The sequence below is a fragment of the Mirounga angustirostris genome, unplaced genomic scaffold (genome assembly GCF_029215605.1).
Source record: "Mirounga angustirostris isolate CCGP_5_RB_7025 unplaced genomic scaffold, mMirAng1.0.hap1 SCAF_5, whole genome shotgun sequence".
Taxonomy (NCBI): Eukaryota; Metazoa; Chordata; class Mammalia; order Carnivora; family Phocidae; genus Mirounga; species Mirounga angustirostris.
The window spans coordinates 167,631,589-167,653,253 of NW_026991713.1; the positions used below are offsets into that span (position 1 = coordinate 167,631,589).

Sequence of the window (21,665 nt, forward strand, 5' to 3'; positions counted from 1 at the left end):
AAACCTAAAAACATGATGAAAATAATTCAGTCAGTGGTAATATAATTGGTATGACTTTTCCAAGAGGTGATTTGATAATATGGGGTTTATAAAAATAAAGATATATATTCTTGTTCACCAAAAATGTTCTTTAAAAAAATAAAGACGACGACCAGACTACTAGATTTTTCGTCAAAGTATGACTATTTCCATGAGAAATCTGCCAACAACCTAAAAATCCAACACCAGAGAACTGGCTAAACAAACTCTACGATGGAATGTTAGTATATTTATTATCTAGCCATTTAACAAATGACTACTTACTGATATTTAAAGATGCATAAGATTGTAAGTTACAAAACCCTCAAGTATATGTACAAATTGATCCTATTTTTGTTACTTTGTGTACACACTAATAAAATGACTTGAAAGATTTAAACCAAGATATCACTGGGTGGTAGGATTTCTGGTAAGTTTTCTTCTTTTAGTTTATCTGTATTAGTCAACTTTTCTACAAGGAATAGACACTGATTTTGCAATTAAAAAATGGTTGTGATAAAGACCTTAGGTTTCGTATTATTCCTGCTTACATTTAACAGATTGAAACTTTGCAGATCATTATGTTTTTAAGGTGTAAGAACTTGTGAACACCTCTGAAATCAGTAATGTAACACCTGTGGCTCACACACAGTGAATTAATTTAATCAAAAAATTTGCTAAGTGTTCTCCTATAGCTGGGTATGTAACGATTAATAAAGTTATTTCCCTGTCTCTGAGGAGCTCGCAGTCTACAGAGAATGAGAAAAAGGCAAGCAATAACTCCTATACAGTGAGAGAAAAGAAATATGTACAAAATCTTACGGGTTCAGGATGGAGCTACTCGCTGGGCTACAAGAGGGTCAGGGACTGGGTAATAATGAAAGATAGTCTGTTAAGAGGACAAAAAGGGGGGCACCTGGGTGACTCAGTCAGTTAAGCGCCTGCCTTCAGCTCAGGTCATGATCCCAGGGTCCTGGGATCGAGTCCCGCATTGGGCTCTCTGCTCGGTGGGGAGCCTGCTTCTCCCTCACACTCTCCCTCTGTGCTTCTCTCTCTCTCAAATAAATAAATGGAATCTTTTTAAAAAAAAAAAAAAAAGGACAAAAAGGGACAAAGCCTTGAAGACACAAGAAACAGCATGTATGATGTAATGAAGATACAGAACAACATGGGAAGTGAGGGGGCCAGTGAGCTGCTGGGCATATCTAGAATGCTGGTAGAATGGGAAAGAACAGCAGGAACTCTTGTGAAGGGGACAACAAAAGTAAAGAGAGAAATCTTAAAGGGCCTGGAAGGGCATACATAAGTCTTTGAAAATCTTCCAGAAGCACAGTGGAGAAGCACATGATTTTCTATCACCAGGGAGATAAGAATGATCTTATCCACCTCCCATGGCTCCAGCCATCACCTTTAGAGCATGACTCCCTAAAGTATGCCTCTGGTGCAAACCTTTTCTACTATATACCAGACCCAAATTCCCAACTACATATTTAATAGAGTATTTATCATATCCTTTATGAAGTCTAATAGTTCCCTCAAACTTAAGATGGTCCCCATGAAGCTTTCCATCACATCTTTAAACCTACTCTACTCTGGAAAATCCAGCAGGAATTATCATCATCCTCCCTTCTTTCCTCCCATGCCTCCACACTTCAAAAGTTGGAGAATTAAATTAGAAATTTTCAAATTCTCCCTCTGACTCCTCTACGTGAGCACCTAACACCGATTCAGCATCTCCCCAGATCTTCGTCAGATTCTGCAAACTCTCTTGCAGATGGTCTCTCTGGCACTCCACCATTCACACAGCAGCACTGCTGCTAGGCGTGGTCTCTCCACAGGACGAAACCAGCACCCACTCCCTGGTTTGGAAGCCTCTGAGGGTGCTCTATGGACCACCACATAAGATGTAAAGTCAAAATGCCTCCTTACGAGGTTTTCTCCAGCTTCTCAACAACTATCAGTTTATACAAAGGAGTTTCTTAGTCTAACCCTTGGTTCAGATCTCTGTTAAAGCCACCGCATATTATAAGGACAACGCGGCAGGGTACAAAATAAGTAAAAAGAAAGAAGTAAGCGAGGGTCTCTGCAATAGTGCCATGCTGTACTAAAATATGCATATCATGGTATGTGTCCCCTGTGACCTCTCTGAGGATCAGCATTCTGCCTGGAATATTGTAGTCAATTTGACTAAATGACTGACTTTTAAAAAGCCAAGTAAAAAGAAGTCCCTCATCACATGACATGTACAATTAAAAATATCAACTGTTTTATATGTGACACAGGGGCAATACTGGCTTGTGCAAGATTTTTTTTAAAAGATTTAATTTTAGAGAGAGAGAGAGAAACAGACTGCAAGCGCACACAAGCAGGGGAGGGGTGGGGAGAGAGAACCTCAAGCAGACTTTGAGCTAAACATGGAGCCCGAAGAGGGGCTCCATCCCAGGACCCTGAGAACATGACCTGAGCAGAAATCAAAGTTGGTCACTCAAGCAACTGGGCCACCCAGGTGCCCTGGGCCTGTGCAAGATTTCTGATGATAAATTTCTTCTTAGGGACTATCTTCTACCCTAAAAAGTTTCTTCCATGGGCAAATCTCATCTATGCATTCCATCACGGATATCAACTTCACCATGATAAATGTCCCAGCATCACAGATCGCCCACAAGCTGCCCATTAGTGTAAGAGACTTGTTCTAGAGTGTTGTCTAGGTCTTAACAAGACCACAGGTTTTAATCAGCAAAATAAAAACCAACTGATTCCTGGGTTATTCAGCCCTGGTAAAGAACACATTGGAATGACTTATTAAACTTGTCTTTATATGTACGTATACACATTGCCTTAAAATCCAGAGAGTTCTAGGACAATTCAGAATGGTTATTCTCTAATACAAGGACAATTCAGAATGGTTATTCTCTAATACAAGATCATGAGGTTATCATCTCTTTATCAGAATATAATAAATATAGGCGCACCTGGGTGGGCTCAGTCGATTGAGCATCTGCCTTTGGCTCAGGTCATGATCTTTGGATCCTAGGATCGAGCCCCACATCGGGCTCCCTGTTCAGCAGGGAGTCTGCTTCTCCCTCTCCACCTGCCCCTCCCCCGTGCTCCTGTTCTCTCTCTTGCTCAAATAAATAAAATCTTTTAAAAAAAAGAATATAATAAATATAAAGATCACATCAAAAGCCTCGAAACTGGGCGCCTGGGTGGCTCAGTTGGTTAAGCGACTGCCTTCGGCTCAGGTCATGATCCTGGAGTCCCGGGATCGAGTCCTGCATCGGGCTCCCTGCTCGGCAGGGAGTCTGCTTCTCCCTCTGACCCTCCCCCCTCTCTTGTGCTCTCTCATTCTCTCTCTCTCAAATAAATAAAAAAATCTTTAAAAAAAAAAAAAAAAGAGCAGTCATATTTCAGATGCTCCATAACCACATGGGCCTACGACACTGAAAACAGCACAGTTCTAGAGCAGATACCCAATTCTTTAGTTAAAATAAACATAGAAAGATGCCTCTGTTCATATACTTCCTTTATAAACTTTTCTCTGTGACTACCATCTTTGAACCAGAAAGAAGTGCACACCTGACAGTAATACCTTCAAGTGGCAGAGATGATCAAACACAAATGCTAACCGAAATGTGCTCCCAGACAATATGAAACTCTAATGTGTCCACAGCGGGTTCATGAATGCTTTCCTTAGCTCCAGTCCCATCACCTTACTGCTCTGAGGGGCCAAACAGGCGGTTTGAATAAAGAACTGAGAAGTAAAAATATGTAGCTAATTCTTGAAAAACATGCTGTGGGTAAGTCCAGTTGTCTCCATTTCCAAAGGACAACATTTCTCTATGTAGTTATCTACATGGAATATAGTCGAATCTGGTCTGCTTATTCTAACATTTTCTTCAGTTAAAAGAGGATTTTACCCTAATTTCCCCTGTCTGGATTTTCTCTCTTAGCAGTCACCGTGACTCCATCAACATTAGGTCAACGGGGGGGGAAGTGGGGGGCTCCCACAGACAGCAAAGACTATTTTTTACCAATTAAGTTTCATTTCCTCAACAATTAAGTACATGTTAACCCTACCACCCTATAATCTTGAAAATGTGAAAAATTAATCTGAGCAAAGGTTCCCCCCCCTCCCCACTTAAGACTAGGGATAATATCTAGTGAAAATAGAATCTAACCTGTACTGGATTATTCAATTTACTCAGTAAAAAGCAGTCAACTATTAGTGACACCCCTCCTACCCCTCCACCCCCCTCCCAGAAAGGCTGAGGGTGGAGGGAGGGTGAATGTCAAAACAAAGGCCTGTGCTAGAAAATTTATAAGGAAAAAGAACAAACATCCTCTTTGGGAATTACTCTAGGCTACACAGCAAAGAATTATAGCACATAAACTGAGGTTACATAAACACTCTAATAAAATCCAGGGCTTGATTTATAGAGGCAGCCTGTCTCGTGCATGCTTCCACAGAGGACCGGTGCCTGGAAACCAGCAAACCCGCCCACCACCTCTCCAGCAGCAGCAAAGAAGGCTTTGCTGGGAGCCGCTGGGCTTTTCTGTCAGGGGTGTGGGGGCAGCTAAAGACACCGCAGATTAATCATTCTCTTTTTAAAGACAGGAAATAATGGTATTTCACGTGTGTGCTCACTGCCCTGGTCTACAGAGGGCTCTCCATCTCCAACCCCAAGTTCCAGTTCACCTCACCACCAGGAGCAGTAAAAAACAAGCGGGGGGAACAGGTGGTACCCAACCAGAAGTATTCAGAAAACGGCAGGTTTCAAGGAGCTTCGCAATTTGCAAAGGAAACAATGAGATAGAACCTATCCAAATTCCAGCACAACATGGTGGTTGAGAATAACACGATTACCCCTCACACACCCTCAGACACAAAGAATTATTAATACAAAAACAGACTGATGAATGCAGACTGCAATATCTGGAGGCCCCAGTGAGATACCAGGCAATGCTCCATTTGGTAAACTGGCTTGAAGAGGTTAATTCATGGAATTAGTGAACAAAAAGATGATTCTTTGCCCAAACTCTCTTCTACTCCCACCCCCAGGAAAGACCTGACTTCAGTGTCTATGTCTAGGGAACCGTGCTAACCTTCTTGCGGCTGGAGATCTTTCCCCTTTCCTGATAGCTACTTCAGTGAAGTACCTTATTCGTTTATTACTGCTCTCCTATACATTGTTCTTCAGACAAGACAACAGTAAATGCAAAAGCAGCCTTGATGAAAAGTGTACCATAATTACATTCAACGTTTCTGAAGGAAGGGAAGAGGACAAGAAAGGAAAGGGAAGAAAACAAGCTTCACAGAGAGATAAGCCTTACAATGTATGATCCTGGCATTTTTATTAGATAAAGCTAATTTTACCTTTCAAAAAAGATGTTTTATTTTTATCAGCAGCAAGGACGTGGGCCTGGCAAGGAATCTGCCTCATTCATACATATTGACATCAGAGGTCTTTGATCATTTATTTCTGAGCTGGTCTTGGGAATAAAAAGACAAGCCGGAAAAAGTTCTTCAAATTTTATTTTCTTAATTTAATGTGATGGATCTAAAGTTCAACAGACTACCATGAAGCATTTTAAGCTCCACAAGATTTCTGTAAAGTAACTGTGCCCTTATAATTGTAGCTCCACTTTTAGATATAAAATAATTCCCAAATATGTCAGATAATTAGACTGGCCTGTGAGAATGCTGAAAATCACATTGCTGTAACGTGTGTCCAAGCAAAATATTAGCTGAACTCCATAAGAAGCATCTAGATTTCTATCAGCTGGTTTATTAGGCTCACCTCACAGAGAATGTGCAACTGGAAAGGAACCACAAGACCCCATATAAACAGCTTCATTTCTGAGTCAATGGCCTTTTACAAGTATTCCTAAAGCCTTCACGCATAATACAGAGGTGTCAGTGGTGAGCCTGGGCTAAAACAGATTCTCCCAAAGAAACTTCCAGAACAAGACTGTGAAACAGAACTAAACAGTGCCATCTGGTGCGAGAAAAACAGGGAAAAATATTAGCTAGAACTGTAAGGCAGCATCTCATTTTAAATCTCTACTTGTACTGGAATTACTGCTTTACTTTTTGCAGAGAAAGGCCCCAGTGTTTCATGCACAATTATTTTTTTCCACATTGAAAATAACGAGGTTTTTTTAAACAATGGCAACATTACTAAGTTTTCCATGAAACTAAACCACCAGTAATTGAGACACATAAACTTTAAAACTGTTATCACTCCTGGCAGCAGTTTTGAAAGGATCTGCCTCATCTGTTTCAATAGATACCTTTGGAATCTTATTGATATTTTTATTCTCAGCTTAGTATACTCTCTGCTCAATACGCATCTCCTCTATTCCTCTTTTCCTACAAGAAACACCATTGTTCAGCAATATTCTTCTCATTTTCATAATTCATGCTCAATCTTTTGGTTTCTTTCTCTTCCTATTTTTTTTTCCTCAGAGGGGGTAGCTTCTTGGAGGTTTTAATGCTTAACTGAAGGCCTATTCTCTGTGCATTCCAGAAACGCCTAACCACTTGCCAATAACAAACACAGTATAATGAAACAGTGATTCCACCAACAATTTACAAGGAGCCAATTATTAATTTTAATAGGCTATTTCTAACAGAAAATTGCAACTCTGCTAATACCATAAATACTTTATAATACATTCAAAGAATCCAGTAAAATTTCCTAGGTTGCCAAAAATGATGATAACCAGTTTACCAGTGCGAAAACAAAACAAATAACAACAAAAAACTAACACAAAGAAATGGGTATTTGAGAAAGAAAATACTACCTCTACTATGATCCTGTTAAAAGGCCAGTTTCCCAGGGATACCTGGGTGGCTAAGTTGGTTAAGCAGCTGACTCTTGGCTTGGGCTCAGGTCATGATCTCAGGGTTGCAGGATCGAGCCCCATGTTGGGCTCTGCGCTCAACGCAGTGTGTGCTTGTCCCTTTCCCTTCCCTGCTTGTGCTCTCACTTTCTCTAAAATAAAATAAATAAAATCTTAAAAAAGAAAAAACCAGGGGCACTTGGGTGGCTCAGTTGGTTAAGCTCTGGACTCCTCATTTCAGCTCAGGTCATGGTATTAGGGTGGTGAGATTGAGCACCACATGAGGCTCTGTGCTCAGCAGGGGATCTGCTTTTCTCCTTCTCCCTCTGCCCCTCCCCCCCACTAAAATAAATCAATCTTTAAAAAAAAAAAAAAAAAAAGACCAGTTTCCCAGATCCCAGTATAATAAAATAATAATGAATGCCACCAAAATGATTTCTGATCACAGAATCATAAAATCTTGGGGACAGAAAATACTCAGGCCATTTTGAACCAAACTTCATCTTAAAAAAAAAAAAAGGTAGCTGCTGTGGACTCTGGGCCGCCAGGGTCGGTGAAGGATCTCAAGATGGATGCACGAAAACTTGCTCTAAAAACCATTGACTGGGTAGCTTTTGGGGAGATCATACCCCGAAACCAGAAGGCCATTGCTAACTCCCTGAAATCCTGGAATGAGACATTTACCTCCAGGTTGGCTACTCTCCCTGAGAAACCACCTGCTATCGACTGGGCTTACTACAAGGCCAATGTGGCGAAGGCTGGTTTGGTAGATGACTTTGAGAAGAAGTTTAATGCCCTGAAGGTTCCTCTGCCAGAGGATAAATATACTGTTCAGGTGGATGCTGAAGAAAAAGAAAATGTGAAAAGCTGTGCCAAGTTTTTGTCTCTCTCAAAGGCCAGGATTGAGGAATATGAAAAAGAGCTGGAGAAGATGAGAAACATAATTCCATTTGATCAGATGACCACTGAGGACCTGAATGAAGTCTTCCCAGAAACCAAATTAGACAAGAAAAAGTATCCCTACTGGCCTCACAAGCCAATTGAGAATTTATAAACTTGAGTTGGGGAGAAAAGCTCTGGTCCTCGTATTGTAAATGCTGGACATTAAAAATAATGATACGGTTTAAAAAAAAAAAAGTAAACACAAATATACAAACAACCCCAAAATGCCTGCATTTATTCTTCCTTTCTGATGGAAGTAATTGAGGCAATAAATCCCTTGAGTATACAGAAGAGCCAAAATATAATGTCCTTGGCATGCAGGCTTTATGCCTCAGGTCTTACGATGTGAACTACTATGAATGAACCTGCTGGAATCCATATGAAATTCATAGAGCATTCCTTATCATTACTGGAGAGAGCAAGAGACAGAGAAGGGGAGAGAGAGAAGGGGAGCGAGAGAGACAGAGACAGAGAGAGAGACAAAAGAGAGAGAGAGAGCAAGAGAGAGAGAAATGTTTATAAGCATGGGGGCCAAAACAGGGATCCTAATGAGAACACATAGCTAATTGTGCCAATATTCTCTTGCTTCAGTCTACATGGGGACATACTGAGAAATGATTGTAGGAGTAGGGAAGAAGAACAAAAATACTTAAATTAGTAAATTTTACAAAAACACATTTATAAGAGAGAGTATGAGGCTTTTTAAATTCCCCTTTCCACAAATCCTTTGCATTTAAGTTCCACACAGAAAGTTTTCCTCTTCGGTAGCCTGTAGATGGTGCTACTAACCTGTTTTTCTTTTGCTTGAAAATTGTTGCAGTTTTATCATTAGAGAAAACTAATTCATATTATTTCATTCCTTATAAAGTTGGGGAAGGGTGGTAAGAAATTATCCTACCTTCCCAATGATGATTCTATACACAGACATGGGTTACTTACTTTAGAAAACAGAAGAGCTAATAAAAAAATGCCACATAAACAATGATTACATCAAATTATTGTAGATACCTACTGAAAGAAATAATTGGAGGGGTGGAAAAAGCCATGGAGACCATCTCATCTTATGTCCCTCTACCTTCAGACACATACTTAGCAGCTGTGAAGGCAATAGGTTCGGTACATAGAAACAGTACCGGGGGTGACCAGAAGCTGCTCTGAGTCCTTCTACCTCCGTCAAAGAATGCCCACCCCACAAATCCCACCAAGCCCAAGGCTGATTATGTAAAACAGCATGCCATATGGTTGTCCTAAGCCTTCCTCTACAGAATTTAGCCACAGATATTCTAGGATGGTCCCAAGGTCACAAAACTCCATAGTGGCAAAAGGAATTAGAACCCAGCTCGACTGCCAAGCCAGGGTGCCCTGAGTCCAAGGAAATCTCCTTATAAAACATGTACTTCTTTTGTAACAGGGCTGTTGCTTAAATGTGCATGTTTAAACATCATAAACCATACTTGAGAAACGCCAACTACACTGACAGTAAAAGTATATGAATTAATTACCTTCTTCACATGATTTACTTTGGCCCCAGAGCAGTAAGAACATTTTTTTAATTAATAAAACTTTATCTTTTAGAGTAGTTTTAACTTCCACAGAAGACTGAGCTGAAACTACCCATGTCCCCATTTCCCACAAGCACACACAATTTCCCCCACTACAGACATCCCGCACCACAGTGGTACATTTGTTAGAACAGATGAACCTACACTGACATGTCATTATCACCCTAAATCCATACTTTAAAGATTTTTTTTTTTTTTTTTTTTTTTGAGAGAGAGAATGAGAGACAGAGAGCATGAGAGGGAGGAGGGTCAGAGGAAGAAGCAGACTCCCTGCTGAGCAGGGAGCCCGATGCGGGACTCGATCCCGGGACTCCAGGATCATGACCTGAGCCGAAGGCAGTCGCCCAACCAACTGAGCCACCCAGGCGCCCGGGAAATGGGACATTTTAGAACTAGGGGAGTGTTAATCTAGTCCCTTCACTTTAAGATTTTTTTTTTTTTTTTTTTTTTTTGAGAGAATGAGAGAGAGCACATGAGAGGGGGGAGGGCTAGAGGGAGAAGCAGACTCCCTGCCGAGCAGGGAGCCCGATGTGGGACTCGATCCCGGGACTCCAGGATCATGACCTGAGCCGAAGGCAGTCGCTTAACCAACTGAGCCACCCAGGCGCCCTAAATCCATACTTTACATTAGGGTTTGTTCTTAGTGTTATACATTCTTTAGGTTTTGACAAATGTACAATGACATGTACCTACCATTGTAGTATAGTAAAAATCATTTCATGGCCTAAAAATCCTCTACTCATCCCACTTACCCTTCCACTTAGTAACATGCATGTCAGATTCCTCCATGTGTTTTCATGGCTTGATAGCTCTTTTGTTTGTTTTCTTCTCTTTTTTTTTTTTAAGTACTGAATAATATTCCATTGTTTGGGTGTATCACATTTATTTATCCATTCACCTGCTGAAGGACATCCTGGTTGCTTCCAAGTTTGGGTAATTAAGAATAAAGATGCTATAAACAGCCATGTGCAGGTTTTTGGGTGCATAGGAGTTTTCAATTCATTTGATTCATTTCAATTCATTTGAATTCATTCCATTTATTTCAATTCACTTTTAATACACAGAGTTCCCAGCTGCTCCAGAAGATACAACATTCAAAGCTGCTTTGACCACATATTAATTCCTCCCAAAGCCTCTTGTTTCAGTGAGGAATTTCTTGAAAGGTCACACTTGGAGCACCAGTATTTCACGTGTGTAAGAAATTCTAAAGGCTGAAAACCTAAAAAGAAAATCCCTCCCCAGCTCCTGCTTTAAATATATTTTCCCCTCTTTTACATATATATATTTTTTTAAGATTTTATTTATTTGAGACAGAGAATGAGAGAGAGAGCACATGAGAGGGGGGAGGGTCAGAGGGAGAAGCAGACTCCCCGCTGAGCAGGGAGCCCGACGCGGGACTCGATCCCGGGACTCCAGGATCATGACCCGAGCCGAAGGCAGTCGCTTAACAAACTGAGCCACCCAGGCGCCCAAGATTTCTTTTTTTTTTAAAGATTTTATTTATTTATTTGAGAGAGAGAGTGAGAGAGAGCATGAGAGGAGAGAGGGTCAGAGGGAGAAGCAAACTCCCCACTGAGCAGGGAGCCAGATGTGGGACTCCATCCAGGGACTCTGGGATCATGACCTGAGCCGAAGGCAGTCGCTTAACCGACTGAGCCACCCAGACGCCCAGTCCCATGTTATTTCCTTTTTTTTTTTTTTAAGATTTTATTTATTTATTTGCGAGAGAGAGAACGAGAGACAGAGAGCATGAGAGGGAGGAGGGTCAGAGGGAGAAGCAGACTCCCCGCCGAGCAGGGAGCCCGATGCGGGACTCGATCCCGGGACTCCAGGATCATGACCTGAGCCGAAGGCAGTCACTTAACCGACTGAGCCACCCAGGCGCCCCGCCTCTTTTATATTTTTAAAGGTAAGGTTAGCAGGCCTTCAGAAAGGCATTAAGGAAAGAAATGGAAAAAACAAGGTAAACTACCCTCCTGCCACCAAAATTTTTTTAAATAAATTCTATTATGAGTTCTTTGGGAGGAGAGATGCTGTTTGGATGTCTGTTCTTCTGCAAACTCCTATTCATGCTGTGCCCCCAAAATTCAAAGAAGTTCTACTGTGAGTTCCTTGAGAGAAGGAATGATGTTTGGATGTTTGTTTCTCTGTGTCCAAGAAGACTGGATTTGGCATTTAGCGTGAACTGAATGAAAATTAGTAAATTATTATATTGAATTAGTCAAATCAAAACCTCAAATAATCAACTCTCTGACATCACGCACATGTACAATGTACAATAAATTAATCTGAAGATGTTTAAACTATAGGAAATATGTGGAGATTGGGAAAAATCTCTTTAAATAATTTTACCATTAATCAAAACTAAGCCATAATCAGAAGCTCTTAATCTAAAGCATTTTCACTGTAGTGAATTTTAAAAAAATCATTTCAGTACTTACTTCTGAAATATGGATTCTCTTTGTAATTAAGCTCCATTAGAACTAAGTTAAATAAAGGTGATCTAAACAATGATGGTACTACGTAAGTGGCTGATGGGCCTACGAGATACCAGGCACTGTCCTGGAGGACTTCCCATATATCATTGCCAATTTTTATAATAATCTCACAAGGCATGTGAGAAGTAAGAGATAAATAAGAAACCCAGGGCTCAGGGAAGTAACACAAGCTTCCCAAGGTCACATAGCTATTACGAGGCAAAGCTTGAATTGGGTCTCTTTGCCAGCCAAGCCTGTGGTTTTAGCTCTACGCCATGTGGACTCCTAAAGCAAAGCCATTTACAGACAAGTGGTGGCAAAATTTTTATTGTAAACACGCAGCCATGCAACTGTCCCACAAAACTGAGACGTTACGTTCTTCGACATTTAATCAATATAAAAAGAACCAACTAAAAATAAAAGCTTGACTAATTTGCACAATTAGGTAACAGTGTCTGGTAAGAGAGGGCAGAGGCATAAATCATGGGTTATATTTTCTCTGCATATGACCAGTTACGCCTGACTCAGGAGATCCATTTTTGGAAATATGTGGGCAGCAACTCTTGCGGATGTGTTTATCAGATTTTTAAAGTTCTCTCTTTGGAAACCAAAAAGTTATCAGGAAATAAAATACAGTCTAGTTACTCCATCATCTGAAGGATCGGTTCATGAGAGCAGCTAAATGGTAACCCCTGGTTTCTGGGTTGAAGGGAGGCTAGGCCACAGATAACTCCCCTGATTACTACAAGAGTCTCCTGGTTCATCAACAATGTCTCTACTCTTTCTGCGTCACAATCCATTCCACACCCACCTGCCAGAACCATCTCTGTCAAGTGGCATTGCATTGTTCAGGACGAAACCTTTCTAAAGAAGATCTCTATCAACTGTCTCAGTTTCATCTCTCATTACTCTTCCACTTGGCTCTAGTTCAAATGAAATCAAGGTGTAAAAGTGGGGAAAGTATGAAAGGATGTTTATAGATTAAGTTCTTGAAAGCAAAAGTCTTACTCTATATATTTTTAATAGCTAACATTTATTAGGTGCTTAATATCTGCCAGGCATTGTACTCAAGGTTTTATAGGCAATATATTATTTAATCCTGTAATAACACTGAGCAGTGAACACGGTTATCTTCATTTAACAGATGAGAAAACAGAGACGTGGCCAGGATGTGGGGAAGCAGGGTTCAGACCCACACTGCTTCCAGCCATTACATCAAAATGCCTCTCTTTCCAGAGGTTCCCAATTTGGGCTAAAAGAAGAGTCCTGACTTTCCAGGTGACAATTTGTAAGCCAACAGTTGCCAAAGAAAGAATGTGAAAATGGTGGCATGCTGGCAGCTCAAGGGATGGGGTTGCGGCAGGCCTGATGTTCTTGCCAGCTCTGAAGGGGAAACCGATGATGTTCTGACTCTACCGGTAGATCTGGGGCCATCACCTTCCCACCCTAACTGCACACTGGCTGTCCTTGCTTTATCTCCAACAGTCACTTTCTTTCACAGCCCTTGGTCTGGCCACCACTGGAGATTAGGGGAGGGGAAGGGGCATCCATGAGTCCTCTCTGCCCACTACCTTACCAATGCTCAGCTTAGTGTACTTGAGGGCTCACTTGGGGCAAGAACTGGAGCAGGGGAACCTAACTCGGTAGACCACAGAATGCGCTCCAAAATACTGCACGGTGTTTATGCTAGCTCTTGAGGTTTTTTTTTTTTTTTTTTAATTTTCAAGCTTTTATTTACTTATTTGACAGCAAGAGAGGGGACACAGCAGGGGGAGTGGGAGAGGAAGAAGCAGGCTCCCCACCGAGGAGGGAGCCCTATGCAGGGCTTGATCCCAGGACCCTGGGATCATGAGCCGAGCCGAGCCGAGCCGAAGGCAGTCGCTTAACCAACTGAGCCACCCAGGTGTCCCAGCTCTCAAGTTTTTGTTTCTTTTTTTGTTGTTAACAGGTTTTTTTTTTCCCCCTCTGTTTTACTAAGAAATAACTGACATACATCACTGTGCAAGCCTGAGGAATACAGCATGATGACTTGATTTACATATATTGTGAAGTGATTATCACAACAGGTTCGGCTAACATCCATCATCTCACAAAGATACAGGATGAAGAAAGAAGAAAAAAAAAACTCTCCTTGTGATGAGAACTCTTAGGAATTGCTCTCTCGACAACTTTCCTGTATACCATGCAGCAGCATTATCTACAGTCATCACGTTGCACATCGCATCCCTAGTACTTACGTATGTCCTAACTGCATAGCTCCTGTGTTTTAACTGCGTGTGCCATTCTGCCAGAGCAACCTCAAGTCCTAGCACCAGGGCACGGTCCAGGCTTCTTGTCCATCCTCCTCTCATTACCTCCGGTCAAAGTCAAAGCGTCTAGATACAAACTCCCTTTTTGATCCCACGCTGCTTCCATCACCAAGTCAATCTTGCCAAATAAATAAACAGATGACAAAACCAGGGGCCACTAACAAAAGTCCATGAACCACACTCTGAAAAACAACGTTCTACATCATATTCTACACGTGGTCTTCACAACGATGCTCATTTGAGAATATTTATTTTATTTTATTTATTTGACACAGAGACCGTGAGAGAGGGAACACAAGCAGGGGGGGCAGGAGAGGGAGAAGCAGGCTTCCCGCCGAGCAGGGAGCCCGACGCGGGGCTCCATCCCAGGACCCTGGGATCATGACCTGAGCCGAAGGCAGACGCCCAACCGACTGAGCCACCCAGGCGCCCCTGAAAATATTTTGAATATAATTTTTTTTAATCCTGTTAAATATTTACCAGGACAACACGAAAATGACTTTGCAAAGGTCATTTTGCCCAATTAGGTTGAGGCCTTACAGGGAAATCGCCTGTCTGCCTTTTATATCCCCTGTCCCTCTGCAATCCCACCAAATGTCAACGTGTCACCCAGAATGAACACACGTGCTAAGCGTGTCTAACTGATCTAAATGAGAATTAGCAGGAATGTTCTGATTTGTGTCCACTCAGTCAGGGTCTCAGTGACTACATGGCTGGCACCGGTGACATCAGTTTTGCTGACTGGATTTGGAATTTTTGCAGCAGGAGGCATTCCTCCTGAACACTGTGGCAGGCCCTCTCTCTCTTCTAACCCATCTGTAATTGCCAGCCCTCCGGATCCACACACCCACAGGCCAAAGGTACAAATGTTCTCGCAGCATTTCAAGGACCAAAAGATGGCTGAGAAGCAGAGGTAATCCAAAGCAGAGAAGAGCTGGCTGCAATCAGAGTGGGGCAAAAAGAGAAGAAAAACATAGCAGAAAACTCTCAGAAACCAAGGCTTCTCTGTTGGAAGCACAGTATTAATGTGTAAACTTTGACCACAGGATCTCCTCTGCAGCCTAAAACTATATTCACTTTAGGCATAGCATACTGTTTTGCCTGAGTCGGGATTAATGTAAATTCAACACTTTTTTTCTTTTTTAAAAAAGCCCTTAATTTTTGCAGCCAAGGTAAAGTAAGATTCCCATCTTGCTATCACTTAAAATTCACCATAGGCTCCCCACTGCACTTAAAATGAAATGCATGATCCTTAACGTGGCCTCAGATTTGGTGTGCCTTTCTTCCAGTCTCGCTTTTCCTAAGGTCTCCCCAACTCGCCACACTCCTAGCCACACCACTCTTCCAGTTCCTCAAAGCGGCTTATCTTGTTTCTGCCATAGGCCTTTGTCAGTCACACTGCTGTTCTCTCAAAACGCCCCTGGCCGGGGCCTCTAGCTCTTGTAAATTCATTTTGAAAAAAGTCACTTAAACGGGGTCAGGTACTCCTGACACCACACCCACAGCAGTCTCTCCTGTTCTGTAACAGCACTTACCACATTTTGTAATTTATTTGTTATCTCTGCTTCCCCCACAAAACTGCCAGGAGAGGAACCATGTTTGAATTCTTCAACAGTGTATACCCAGCTCGGAACAAACTGCTCACCTCGTATCAGGCACACTATGACAGCTTTTAGGATGCCTGAAAAGATAGGCAGAGGAAGGATTATAGGAGATGGGCAGAAGGAAAGTCAAAGATTAAAGACAAGGAATGTGTTGGAAGCGCCTGGGTGGTGCAGCTGGTTGAGTGTCCAACTCTTGGTTTCGGCTCGGGGTCGTGGGAGTTGAGCCCTACACCTGACTCCATGCTCAGTGGGGAGTCTGCTTGAGATTCTTTCTCCCTCTTCTCCTCTCCCTGCTCACATGCTCGCTCTCTCTCTCCCTCTAAAATACATAAATAAATATTTAAAAAACATACACACACAAGGATGTGTTAAGAGGAAATGAGGAAGAACAAAAAAACTGCAGGGAAGACTGCATGATCATATAATCTTGGACATGGAAGGAAACAAGGATAAGTCCCTTCATTCATGAAGAGAGGAGGCCTTAGTGAATTCAGGTCCCAGAGCTAATACCAAAATCCAAGTTTCTTAAGCCTAATTTTGTGCTGTTTATATAAGAGTCCATATAACTTTTGAGAATATGATTCACAACTGTCTTAAAAATCCCAAAGAAGCTATAATACGGCAAGTCTAGATAAAATGAAGACAAACACAAACATCAATTCTTCAGAGTGTTCATTTCTCCCTTTCAGGTACCAATGACCCAAGAGCACCCGTAAAAAGTAGTGTCTTGCCTACTCTGACATAACCTGTCATGGATCTGGGGGACACAAGATCTGCACATGCAACAGAATTCCTCACAGGAGGCCTCCAAATCCCATCCCCAAAAGCATTCTACATGAGTTTCAGATTTTTTAGTGGGTGGCATAAAAATAGGAATTGGGAATGCTAATATTCTGTTTTCCTGGTTTCCACTGAGGAGAGAACTGTTCAGTGCCACAGATATCAGCAATCTGTTATACTGGGATGATATTTCCAACCTAATTCCAATGTCTTAAAAACTTCATCAAAAGTAGAATTGTTCTGAGTATAACTCTTACACGCAAGATATGCGTAACTACCTATTTCCAACCTAATTCCAATGTCTCAAACACTTCATCAAAAGTAGAATTGTTCTGAGTATAACTCTTACACGCAAGATATGCGTAACTACCTGATATTTCCAACCTAATTCCAATGTCTCAAAAACTTCATCAAAAGTAGAATTGTTCTGAGTATAACTCTTACACACAAGATATGCGTAACTACCAATGTTTGCGCATGCTGGCAATTTCAGCAGAGAGCCTGGTCATCCCAAGGAGAGGAACCCATCCATCCAGGAGCTTGATAAGTACTGGCAATCCTCCCAGTTAACACCGCCGAAACAGTCGGTAGGTATGAGGCTCCAGATAAGCCGATAATATCCGTGAGCATCAACGGTATTGGTGCAATAATTCTTATTCCTCTCATAACCTTCACAAACTTGGCCCGAAGAATGAGGCAGTCAAGTGCATTCTCTCGCTTATTCTGCAGTTTACTAAGCACTTTCTTGTCTTGCTTCCTTCCTCCATCCCACAGATATTTGTTACATTCCTATTAAGTCCAATGCAATAGGTATATGTTATCTCATTTGATCCTTGTGCAATCCTCTCCAGGTAAGGAGGACAAGGTAAGAGAGAAGGAAAGGTTCACAAAAATAGTTACTTATGTAGCATAACACAGGAAGAGATAGATTTGGAATCATAAACCGGTTTCCCCAATCCCTCACCTAGTGCTAGGGAATGCTACATCTTCACAAGGCACTACCTTGCAAAGGCACTAGGTAAGCATCAAACAGCTGAAAGAAATTCTACGTTTATCCTCTGTAATTTGCCTCTGTTCTCCATCATAATGGCCCTAAGATACCAATTACCTTTCACGTGTAATCTAAAGGATTCTTTTTGTTTTGCTTTTTTTTTTCCATTTTGCACACATTAAATTTCTAACTACAGCTGAAAGAATTCACATTCCCTCTATAATAGTCTCTGCTTCCTCAAATCCTCTCACCTTGGGCTATCCTCTCTACTAGGAAATACTGGACACTTGCCAATCTCCCCAGGTACTCACAGCTCCAACCACACTTGGCACCCCAGAGCCACAGAGATCTTGCTCCTACTGCTCCCCTGTGCATGGCATTCTCTCATTACAAGCAGAGCTTTTCCTCTTTCTTTACAGTTCATGCACACACCATAACTAGCACAATACGGCCCATACGTGGATCACACACATTACAGTTATACGAACATATACATGCACACATTACTAGGGATGCTCACTGCTTAAAACCCTTTCCCTTTTTTCATGCTATTTAACAATGAAATTTAGTACCTATTTTTTAAAAGTTTCAATGAGAAACAATTTGCATACAATTCACTCATTTAAAGTGCACAGTTCAGTGGTTTTTAGTATATTCAGATACTTGTGCAACCATTATTACAACCTAATTTTAGAATATTTTCATCACACCAAAAAGAAAACCCTATACCCATTAGCAGTTACTCCCCACCAAACTCCATCTCCTCCAGCCCTGACAACCACTAATCTACCTTCCATCTCTATGGATTTCTCTCTCCTGGACATTTCATATAAATGGAGTTTTACAATATGTGGCCTTTTGTGACTGGCTTCTTTCACTCAGCCTAATGTTTTCATCTTTTTTTTTTTTTTCAAAGGTGCCTTGATCTGCTCATTCAGCTATGTCTTCCTGACGACTTTTGCTAGAGCGACTGGACAATGAAGTAATGCAACAAAGCCATGATAGGGGCGGCTAGACAGGAGAGTCCCTAACATGGTCCTTCAAAGGACCTGAAGCCCACAGCCCTAGAGCCTGTTCACCAGCAACACTGCAACACCGTCCCTCGCAAAGTGACCCATGACCTGAGCATGAGGGCACTGCAAGGGAGGACGTACGTGATACGTGTGTGCAGAGCGGCCAAGAGTCAACGGGAAGCCCTAGTGAGGTCAGTGCATATTTAACTCTATCAATAGCTTTTTGTTAAAAGGATAATCATTGGGAACAAAATGCAGATTCAGGTTCACCAGTCTAATTAAACTAACTGTCTCTACTGAAACACTTACTGAGAGAAAAAAATACTAGTTTTCACGCAAAGGTCTTATTGTTTTGTTTTGTGAAAACCTCGGCCACTAAAACAGTCCCCAGAAAGCCCTTCCAAATTCTAAAAAGACAAGTGGAGGGACTGCTAATTAAATGTTTCATTAGTGTTTGCCATATAGTAAGCCTATTCATTTCACTGAGGTCAAATTTATGATATAGCAGAGTTAGAATTTTATGTGCTCTATGTATACTTTATAGTACATTGGGGCACCTCATAAAAATCAATTGTACAGTACATTTATGCCCTTTTTTTTTTAAGAACCTGGATCGTAATTTAAGATTATAAATGATTAGAAAGCTTTATAATTTTTGCCTCTTCGCTTTTGGGACCCAGTATGAGCAGAGCTTACCTGATGCCAAGACCTTCATCAGAAACACTACTCCCCCCTATACTACTATATTGTTTCTTTGGGAAACTACTCTTACTTTATAAGATGACCTCTACACAGAAAGTGGTAGCTGTCATTATACAGTTTCTCCTCTTTAGTTAGCTTACATTGGTGGGAGTGCGGGTGATGCTTTTCAAGCTCAGTTTTCCTCTACTCCATCAAATCACAGACTTTCTGAGCAGCAGATTCTACTTCCTTTATTTCCAAAGGGATACACAGTGCATAGTAGGTGCTAAAGAAATGGGTTTTCGGTTTCACCAAATGAATACACAGAAATGGGAGCAGATGTGGTGCTCTTATTAGAAGGCAAAAATTAGGGCATCCCTCTTGCACAGGGAATCCAACGTCCCTGATCAATCTTGTGGGAAAATCTGTTCAATTACTCAATATCCTCAAAGCGCTTTCCTCAAATGAGCACGTTCAGGGGCTCAATCCATCTTCACTGCACTATGCCAGATGAACTGTTCTAACATCTAATTCTTTTTATAAAGCAGAAAATGTTTCTCAAGCTCTTTATGGCTGATTGAACTAATTTACTGTGGAACAGGCAGCAGACTATCTTTAGATAAATGCTAATCAGGACGCTAGTGCTCTCTTCAGTCTGACTGCCACTATTATGCTGAAAGGGAAGGTCAACAGCTAATAGACCCAGTTAACAAGCCATTCTAAACTTCACTTTAGCTTAACCCTCTTCAAAGTTGCAGTCATTAAATCCATAGATTATTAGAGGCTGCCCTACTGTTTTCACTGCACACTAAGACAAGCTTTCAGTACAGTCATTAATTGAATTAGCATTGTCTAATCCAATTTTATAGAGTGTAAACGGAGATACGGCCGGAGGAAGGCCTTCTCAATTGCCCTTGCATGATGCCAACAGGAATACAGTCATCCCAGGTGAGACGGGGGGCCGGACAGGGACAGGAAGTGTGTCATGTCAGTGGTTTCTTTTCCCTCATAGCCCTCGCTCCCGTTCTTTCTTTCTTTCTGTCTTAAAATCTTTCAGCAAGTAAAAGAAAGGCATTTTGTAGTCGCTACAGGATAGTTTTACACTGTAGCAAAGCTAGGCAGGAAAACAATAAGGCCATTTGAATCACAGTCCCATACAACCCAGGACAACAATGCGCTCTCAGACAGGCAGTACTGAGATCCCTTTCTACCAACAGGACTAGGACAATCGACTCAGTCCAAGACCCCTGAGAGACTGGGTCCTACTATAATAATAACCAAAGGGCTGCCAAAATGTTCTAAAGGGAAAATGTTAAGTCTAATTTAGAAACAGAAAACATTTCAACAATGTTGAAATGGTATAACAAGCTGGGCAGCAAACCAGCTGAAGCCATAATTTTGACAAATACTAAGAGACTCATTCTCTTCCCCGTGTCAAGTGTGAGAGGGGCTAGTCCTTGTTATTTCCCAGTGATTGGTCTCCCCTTCTAAAGCAGGAGAAGGGTATATGGTAAACGATTTCCTTCAAGTGGGGAGACAGCTATTTTCTCTATTTTGACTATCTGTGGTGCCAAAATGAGCAGCCTCAAAAGGCATATGGAAAACATTAAACTTCACAATAGAACTCAGGTCTGCTCATCCAAAGTCTCTATATTCTTTAATACAGATCTACTTATAAGAATAATAATTTAAGGGGCTCCTGGGTGGCTCAGTCATTAAGCGTCTGCCTTCGGCTCGGGTCGTGATCCCAGGGTGCTGGGATCGTGCCCCGCATCGGGCTCCCTGCTCGGCGGGAAGCCTGCTTCTCCCTCTCCCACTCCCCCTGCTTGTGTTCCCTCTCTTGCTGTGTCTCTCTCTGTCAAATAAATAAATATTAAAAAAAAAAGAATAATAATTTAAAACAGTCTGAGTATTAACAAAGAAGCCTCACACTTGTTAAGAGTCTTTACTATGACAACATAAGATGAGGTGACATTCAACGTTAAATTCCACGGTTCTTACCTCAGAAACATACACCTTCATCAACATGGCCACGCAATACATTAGGCAGACCCCATCCCCAAACACACGATTCCTAATGTGTCTGGGACAATCACAGTGGCTCTACCACACTGTCAGCGAGTGGTTTAAGGATGAGAATATAATTCAACTTGGGGCCACAAAACATGGGTAGTCTGCTGAGGTCTTCTGGAAAAGGTGTCCTTACACCCAAAGAGGAGACAGACAGATGAATACACGTTCTTCTTCCCTTGAATGTGGCAGACAGAACTTTTTGCAGCCAAAAGCATTCCAAAACGATGAGTGGTCTGCATGGTAATGATACAGTTCAGGGGTTGGCAAGTTACAGTGCACCTGCTTTTGTAAATTAAGTTTTACTAGAACATGGCCATATCCACTCATTTAGATATCATCTATGGCTACAACATCCAAGATGAATAGTTTCAA

At 41.6% G+C, this 21,665-nt stretch overlaps 2 protein-coding genes across 7 annotated transcripts in view; one reads left to right on the plus strand and one right to left on the minus strand.

The window, feature by feature from the left end:
* AUTS2 (activator of transcription and developmental regulator AUTS2) overlaps nt 1-21,665 on the minus strand; it is a 1,126,541-nt gene that overhangs the window by 680,014 nt on the left and 424,862 nt on the right. The window lies entirely within an intron of this gene.
* Nucleotides 7,397-7,927, plus strand: LOC123844714 (ATP synthase subunit d, mitochondrial-like). The gene has a single exon (XM_045875481.2). It carries the CDS (start codon nt 7,430-7,432, stop codon nt 7,913-7,915), a length of 486 nt encoding a protein of 161 aa, XP_045731437.1. The 5' UTR covers nt 7,397-7,429; the 3' UTR covers nt 7,916-7,927.